The following is an 8590-nucleotide window of genomic DNA, read 5'->3' on the forward strand; positions in this document are numbered from 1 at the left end:
TTTTTACAATCTGAGGACTGTTTGCGTTTTCCCCGAGCTTCATAAACTGATCAGAAATCGATAAGAGACCTTATTAAGAATCAGAGCCGTACAGAAAGAGATAATGGCTGTAGGATCAGTAACACCTTATCACCTCCCATCTGTTCTGAGGAAGTGAGCTGAGCTGGAAAGTAGAGCTTGCAGATAAAACACTGCACTCTCTAAGTTTTTTAAGAGGAAAGTTAACTATAAACTATTTAGATCTGATGCTTTAAATCACGAGATCTGTTAAAACTGTTTCTCATAACAAAAAAAAAAAAGGTTTTAGAAGGAAATTCAAGAAATAAATGGATATTTAATCAATTTATCTTAAAATAAAATTGTTCTACTGTATTTTTTGGAGTATAAGTTGCTGTATTTTTGCATAGTTTGGCCAGAGGTGCGACTTATACTCAGGAGCGACTCACTGGTGGAAAAGTTGGCTCAAGTATTTGTTATTTTCCCACTAACAACCACTAGTGGGCACTGTAGTTGAGTTTATCAGTCCAAACAAACATGAAGGAGAGTTTGGTAACTCTCCTGATATTTTCATTTTTCTTAGGGTGTATTCAGACTGGAGAAATGATTTGTTCCGGACTGAGTTCATTTAATTTGGTCCGGATCGACCACATTTTAATGAGTTGCTGTTACATCGCTGCTCCACTGGCTACGGTGGCCATTTTGGTCCAATTGTTTTGCTCTGAGATTGGACCGTATTCAGACTGAGGAATCTTAAAGTTCAGTCCGATTGGAAACTAACAGAGACCACCTCAAAAGATGGATTCAAGAGCGGCTCCTGGTCCCGGACTAGAGTCCACTTGCATGTATTCAGACTGAAACTTTGTTCCGGATTATCAGAAGAAACGAACTCTGGTTCACTTTAAGCTGACCAACTGTACCCAGTCCGAATACACCCTTATTTGAATCAAGACGTTATTATTATTGTTTTATTTTTTCTTTCTTTGGACATAAGTGGGACAGCAAGACATCAAGCTGGGTTACAGAGACATGGAAGTACCGCTGAAAGCGCCATCATTCAAACAGTTGACAGTAAATATCACCAAAAAAATAAGTCTCTGAATGATGTCATGAACCCAGACATAGTGACGTGTTCACCAATGCTTTGGTAGAGCTCTTCAAAACAAATAAACCTGATCTTCATCATCCATACCTTCCATGCATTGTAATTAAGAAACAAAATTAAAGCTTTTATGTAGCGATAAGGTAAAACACTTTAACAGTAGCTTCTTCCACTCTCATGTGGAGCACCAAGTTTAAGAAAACATTTTATGACAAGAATTGAACATCGAATTTGATGAACGAATCGTGTTCAGTGTGAACGCAGCATTAATAACGGCAGATTTGTTTAAGCGTTGCACTTTTCTCCCAAAAGTAGGACTTGTATATGACTTTTTTCTTCTTTGATGCGCTTTTTTTTGGCTGCTGCCTATTAACACTCCGATGCAATTTATAGTTCAAGAAACAGAGTAGTGGCGGCGATACGCAGTCGTAGCGCTAGAGATATGACGATACATTTAATGTAGGTGATAAAAAAGTGTCCATTTCTCTTCTATCGTTACAATTTGTTTATTTTTTTATTGCTGAACTTTAGCACAAAAATGTGTTTCCTGCTAAGAAACTTGAAATTGTTGTACACTCAAAAAAAAATCATTTTTGACAACTCAGGTACATGTTACTTCAAAAAATATGGTCAGAATACTAAGTAAATAGTAAATAGTTAAGAAAATAACTGAAAATAAACTTTATCGTGATATATATCGTTATTGTGATGTAAAAGAATGTATATCATGATATACTCTTTTTCATATCGTAATGTATTTTTTTTTTTTAATCAAACATGGTCTCAACCGTTTCAACAGGATCAGCTGATTCATGTTGATCACATAAACGGTCAAAGAGTTACAGTAGGTCAAAAAACATGTTACAGCGCATAAAAAAGCTTTCCTCAATAAGAAGAATCATCATCATTTCCTGTAACCTTCTGTTTTGGCGAGCAGGTTGGGCTTCTTGATGCAGAACTAGTAATATCCAGCTAAAAGGACGCCGCTGAACTTCAGTCATCGGGGAAATCTAGCAGTTGGGTGAGAGATTATATGCAAAAGTAATGGGCCATTAAACGCCAAAAACAACTTCCAAAGCCAATCACAGCAAACTAATCCAATTTTCCCTCCGACTCCAACACCTCTTTACTTTAAACCACTTTCTTCCTCAGACCTCTTTTCTCCTTGTGATGAATATTGACTGCTCGCAGAGGCCAGTCCAGGAGAGCTTATTGTCCGCCGCCGCCGCCGCAAAGCCAGACCATAGACTTCCAAGAAAACTCATCTAGATTCGGTTCAATAAGCCACTCACCAATACAATCTCCCGTTTGCCACTCCAGACACTGGCCGTAGGGGAAGGATATGACATAGGCAGAGGAGTCCACGCAGCGCTGCGTGCTGCTGCACCACATGCACTCCGTGCCCTGGCTGGTGCAGTTGCTGCAGTTGGTGTGCAGCGAGCAGGGCTTTTTACAGGACGGACGGCTGTTCTGGTTGGAGTTTCCTGTGAAGAACCCCCCCAAAAAAGCAGGAATGAGAACTCTTTATAAAGTGAAGCGCATCTATGATTCAGAATGCGTCTCTCACCGATGGCTTTTTCACAGATGAGGCCGTTGGCGGTGGCGGTGCATGGGTTGGCCTTCAGGCCTGAAATCTGAGGCTCCTCCAGGTAGGCACAGAAACCGGAGTCGTTGGGCTCTCCGGGCTGCCAGCGCAGGCTGCTGTTGGTGAAGGGAGACATGTCCTCCCAGCCCCAATACGACACGTTGATCTTCCTTAGCCCCACCCATGGAAACAGCCGCTGTGGAGCAAAGAAGACTAGAGTGAGAATCCATGATAGAAAGCGCTAGAATGTGACGCTAAAACCTAACATGGAGAAGAAGCCAAAACAAGTGCAGCTATTGTACAGCCTGACATACAGAAGAAGTTAGCTTTTGTTAGCGTGATCTTTGACCATCCAGAGGTCAATATGTCCTCTTTCACACTCATGAATCTACTGACATTAACTCCAATTCTGATTGGTTGAATTAAAGTAAACATGTCTAATCCATATATTGGTATGGTTTCATCAGAAGTGTGTTTTTATGGAAAGCCGTTGCAAATCAGGAAGTGCAGACGGAAGGACCGACTGCATGAGTGCAAGGCAGACTTTCATTAACCTAGCAACAACAGAGGGCTAAAATCTGATTGGTTAAAAACTTTCGTGTGAAAAAAAGTCTGACAGCAGCGCAGCCAGTTGGAAAGATCCAAAAGATATTTTGGACAATAATGTTTCTCTTTGATTTAGATACTTATTTTCAGATAATTTTAGGCCTTCACTGAAGACTTTGAAGGCCCCGACGTTAAGGAACTGCCACGGTGGCTGGGGTAGGTTGACATCGGTCAGTAGTTGTCCAGGGACATTTTGAGGTAGTGCTGTGGTAGTCCAGCAACCATCACAAAATCAGGCAACTGCCGGGCAGCCATAGGCCGGTGGCAGCTGAATCTCCAGCCAGCAGCAGCTCTAACTAATTTTTTGATGTTTAAGGTTTCAAAAAATTGTTTAACTTAAAAAACAAACAGAAGCTCCGTGTACTTCGAGGGGTAATTTCTTTAAAATTTCTATGAAAAGTTGGCAACTTATTGTGGTTTGAATTATTGTAAAATGTAATGCCACATGTTCACTATGACAGCAAATGAATGTCGACTTTTGGGTGCCAAGACTTAAAAAAAATATCAGTATCGTATCGGATAGCAGATTCTGAGGTGAAGAAAAGCAGTTTTATGCTTATATGCAACACTTCATGGATTCAACATGAACCATCAAAGCAGCTTTGCATTAATTTGTTCTATAATGGTGAAAAAAAATACTTTTTTAATTGAAAAAATGTTAAGATTCAAAATTCATGATAAAAGATCAACTTTATTTATCCTCACAGGGAAATTCTGCTGTAAAAGAACCATAATAACAATAATAAGTAAAAGAAAAGAAAAAAAATGTTTTAGAAAATGAAAGTAATTTCCAAAATTCAAAATGAAAAGCTAAAAACTAAAACAAAATAAGAAACCGGAGAAGGAAGGTTTTATCGCTGATTGATTGACGCCGTTTGGTTTTTTTTTAACAGGTTATTTGTCAGGCAATGCTTTCCAACAGCAGATATTTATTTGTACTTCTGTCACTGAAGAAGTTCGGTGATTATTCATCTCTTTACCAGAGTTCAAGAAAAACATCCTTCAAACGTCATCATCAGTGATGTCCCATAATACCTTTTCCAGTTTTTTCTTTTGCTTCAATTTTTTAACATTTCACTTTGATTTCAGGAAATTACTTAGTTTCCCAAAATGTTTTTAATTTTTTTTTACTTTTGGGTTTTTTTATTTTATGTTATTTTCTAAAATGTAATGTTTTTTTACCACTTTCTTTTGTTTTTATTTGTCGTGATCTTTCAAATGTTTTTGTGTTGAGTGATTTTTTAATGTGATTTGTACTTCAGGGCCACCGTAGTGAGACCAAATTCATAAAGGCAAGGCCGCAAAAGGAATCAGTTGATTTCACTTTTGTCTTTCAGTGCAAGACTTTAAAGCTGTTTTCACAATACATGCTTATTCAAGGACTTTTGCATTAACAAACAATCTTTGTAATTACAAAAACCTTCTGACGGATTACTAATCATGATGTGCACAAACTGAGACTCCACACAATACTAGAAAAACATGAGAGGATATTGCTGAAAAAACCCTGATAGTATTGATCAAGTCAGACAGAAATAAGAGCCTGTGAAGTCTGTTAGTAAACACAAACTAATTATTTTGCAATAAAGTGAACTTTTGCATCATAATTTTGCACTTTTTAGAGAATTTTTATCTTTTCTTTTACAAATCTCCAAGATACTTTGTATGAATTTTTTGTAAATCCCTTTGAATAAAATGTTGCTAAATGTTTTAAAGTCAGTTTTGAAGAAAATAACTTCCTGTTCTCTGTTTTACCTTCTCCTGTTGCTGCAGCTTCTTGAGCTCCTGCAGCACAAAGTCCACCTGTTTGTTGGTGGTGAGCGAGGCGATGTTCCCATTCAGGTTCTTGCAGTAGTGCTGGGCGTTGTCGTAGCTCTCGCGGCTGGAGTTGATCCTCAGGCAGGCCTCTCCCACCTGACTCCAGCCCTCGCTGCACTGCTGGGCTGGAACAGAGAACCACCGGCTACAGATCAGAACATCTCATAAGTGCAGTGTGAAGAAGAACCCACTGTGACGGCTAGAAAAGAAATCCACCGAGTAGATTAGGATTATTCTGTTATAAAACGGCAGCAAAGAAAAGAACAAAAACAAACCACAGCTGGACTTACGATTTCAAACAGTTTTTAAGTTTGTGACTGATTCCATATGAATATAATTAGCTGCTGTTGGCTGAGGATGTATGCTTTTCTGCGTGTACGATCAGCAGCAGCCTCTCAGGCATCCATAATCCACACTAACACACGAGCACTACTGGCAGCCGCTCCTGCTGCAGCGCCCTGAAGCGACGAGGCTTCGTGAGCTCAAAGTATGGATCAAGTGACAGCACTATGTCTTTACATTCAGCCATTATCAACAGCAGGCTGGGTGGGAGGAAGCTGCAGAGAAGTAAACTGAGCAGACCTGATAAAGGACGTCAAGATGACAATTTGAATACGTTTTTTTTTTTCTGTAAATGTGGAACAAATCCTGTCATGGGAAAACTTTTTAGAATATCTGTTCAAGCAATGAATTCAATAAGTATGGCAGTATTAATCAATAAAATGATCACGTCTGCATTAAATAGTGAAGATTAGAGCTGCCACAAACAACTACTTCAATAGTCGACTAATCACCGATTATTTTTTCCCATTTGTCAAATAATCAGGTCTAGCACAAACTGGATATAAAACACACATCTTAACAATTAATAGCTTTAAACTAACTAAAAACTAGATATAAAGCATTACCTGGGATAATACTAGTGTGAATGCTGTGAGCTGAATTTGGCCGCTGAAGATGCTAGTGCTGATTGCTGAAGATGAGGAAATTGATAGCTAAAATGCTGAAGTTGATAGCTGAACTCACTCAAGCTAATAGTTGAAAACGCATAAGCTAACTTAGGCTTTTTAGGCTAGGCATTTAACTAATATTTTAGCAGACTAAGTTAGCCAAAACAGCTAGCATGCAGCTAAAATATTAGCTAACAACAAATTAGCCAAAAAAAAAAAAAAAATGGAAAAAAGCCTAAATTAGCAAAAATAGATAACATGTAGCTGAAAATTTAGCTCAACTCCAAATAAGCCTAAAAAACTTTTAAAAGTCCAAATTAGTCAAAATAGCTAGCTTGTAGCTAATCAATTAGCTCAACTCTTAATTAGCCTAAAAAAGTAAAAATAAAAAGAAATTAAATTAGTCAAAATAGCTAGCTTGTAGCTAATCAATTAGCTCAACTCTTAATTAGCCTAAAAAATAAAAAAAATAAAAATTAAATTAGTCAAAATAGCTAGCTTGTAGCTGAAATATTATCTAAACTGCAAAATAGCCTTGAAACAAAAAAAAGCCCAAATTAGATAAAAAAAACTAGCATGTAGCTAATAAATTAGCTCAACTCAAAATTAGCCTAAAAAAGTAAAAAAAAAAAAAATAAAAAAAATAAAAAAATAATTAAATTAGCCAAAATGCTGGAATATTAGCTGAACTTCAAAATAACCTAAAAAAACCTTAATAATAGCCAAACTAGTCCAAAAAGCTAGCAGAATGTCATTATAAATTTCAACTTTACTATCTTTCGACTCCATTTAATAAAAAATAACGACTTATTGGCTATTTAATTAGTCGCTAGCAATTTTAATAGTCGATCAGTCGTTGATTAGTCGACTAATCGTGGCAGCCCGAGTGAAGACTCACTCTGATCATTTTTCAGCTACTTTAAAAAGCATTTTTTAATAATCGTTTTATTTTTGTCAATTTAAAGTCAAAATCAATCTTTTTCAAACTATTTTGCTCTTAATTCACAACAATTTGAATAAAGAAACACAGAAATTAACTTAATATATGTCCTCCATCATCAGAATAATCCAACAAGAACAGTTTTCTTCTTGAAGTTTTCAGTGGAAGTCTCCGTATCATCCAATGGAAGACTGCTGCTTACCAGGCATGGATTGGCACTTTGATAGATTCTGCTCCCAGTGACAGTTAAGATTTAGTAAGCAGAGGTTGCAGTTGGCAAACTTGCTGCATGTCTGCTCGCTCCTCACTGGACATGCGGTGAAATTGGTCACGCCCTGTGGGAGCGCAGAAAACAAAAAAAAAGAAACATTTAAACCTTTCAGTTATAAACAAACTGTAAGAGAGGAGATATAACTAAGACAAATTGCACATTTGAAACCCCTGAAAGTATTTGTGTGACTTTTAGAAAGATGAATGTAAGGTGTTCTGCTGCCCCCTGCTGGTACACTCACGGAGGTGCAGTTGCTGGTGGCAGAAATGCACTTTTTGTCGTCGCACCACTGGCAGCCGACGGTGTTTTCTGTGCAGCTGCTGCAGTCTGAGAACTTGAAGCACCACTCATCCACTGAGGCTGAAAGACACGGAGAACCAGATAAATGCGTACATCCTTAAACTGATCAAAAACATCTGAAACAGGTCGTTTTACCGGGCTTGAGAGGGCAGAGAGGCGGTGGCTTGGGGCTGCTGGGTTCCCACGGGACACAGCGGCCCCTGCTCCAGACGCAGCGGACCCCCGGTCCAGCCTTCAGGCAGCCCTCCTCTGCAGAGAAGGCCTGGCAGCTGAGAGGCCGGTAAACAAGAACGTCGTTGAGCAGCACGCCTGAGAAACCCCCAAACACGTACATGGACCTAACCAAAAACAAAGTTCAGTAAACACCAGCAGAACAGAAGCGTGGTTTATAAATATGATGGGTTATCTGTGGAGATCATACCCATTGCTGACCACAGCCGAATGACCGAAGCGGTTGACATCTCGGTGCAGGTCTGGCTTTGGGAGGAGCTTCCACTCATCACAGGCTGAAAGCAAAAGAGAGGAGGGCAAGAAAATGCAATTCCAGCTGTTTTTGCAAGTCTGAACACTGAAACATATATGCAAAAAAAATCCATAACCAAGAACTTCTAAACATCTGTTGATCTGGAATAAACTTTGACATTTTATCTTTTAAACCACAAAAAATAACATATATACGGTTACATTATTTATTTCCATTTTTTTGCAGGCACAGGAAGTTAAGTTCTGCTTAAAACCTTCATACGCTTTGGTTAAGTTTAGGTCTGGACTCTGAGATCAGATTCGTCGGTTTGAATTAAGTCTCGTGATTTTTAAACTGCTCCCACAATGCAACTGGCATGCATCCAGAGATTAAGATTCTTAAGTACTTCAGCACTATTAGAAAAGTAAAAAAAAGATTTCAATTGAATAACCTGATTTGTTTGTGTGTGTATATCCATGGAGTCAGAAGATCTCATTGTCACCAAATGAAAAGTATTACTTTTTTTGGTAAAACTGTGTAAAAAGATGAATCCTAAAA

General features: G+C 38.3%; 1 protein-coding gene across 1 annotated transcript; it reads right to left on the reverse strand.

Annotated features, from left to right (window-relative positions):
* Window positions 1–1713: 1713 nt before the first annotated feature.
* On the reverse strand, window positions 1714–8201 carry LOC112140554 (attractin-like protein 1). Its single transcript, XM_024263551.2, has 7 exons — window positions 7991–8201; window positions 7705–7907; window positions 7511–7629; window positions 7201–7333; window positions 5046–5233; window positions 2667–2880; window positions 1714–2583 (listed from the first exon to the last, which is right to left on the reverse strand). Exons 2-7 carry the CDS (start codon window positions 7901–7903, stop codon window positions 2309–2311), a joined length of 1128 nt encoding a protein of 375 aa, XP_024119319.1. The 5' UTR covers window positions 7904–7907; window positions 7991–8201; the 3' UTR covers window positions 1714–2308.
* Window positions 8202–8590: the final 389 nt, after the last annotated feature.

Source organism: Oryzias melastigma, unplaced genomic scaffold (genome assembly GCF_002922805.2).
Source record: "Oryzias melastigma strain HK-1 unplaced genomic scaffold, ASM292280v2 sc01241, whole genome shotgun sequence".
Lineage (NCBI taxonomy): Eukaryota > Metazoa > Chordata > Actinopteri > Beloniformes > Adrianichthyidae > Oryzias > Oryzias melastigma.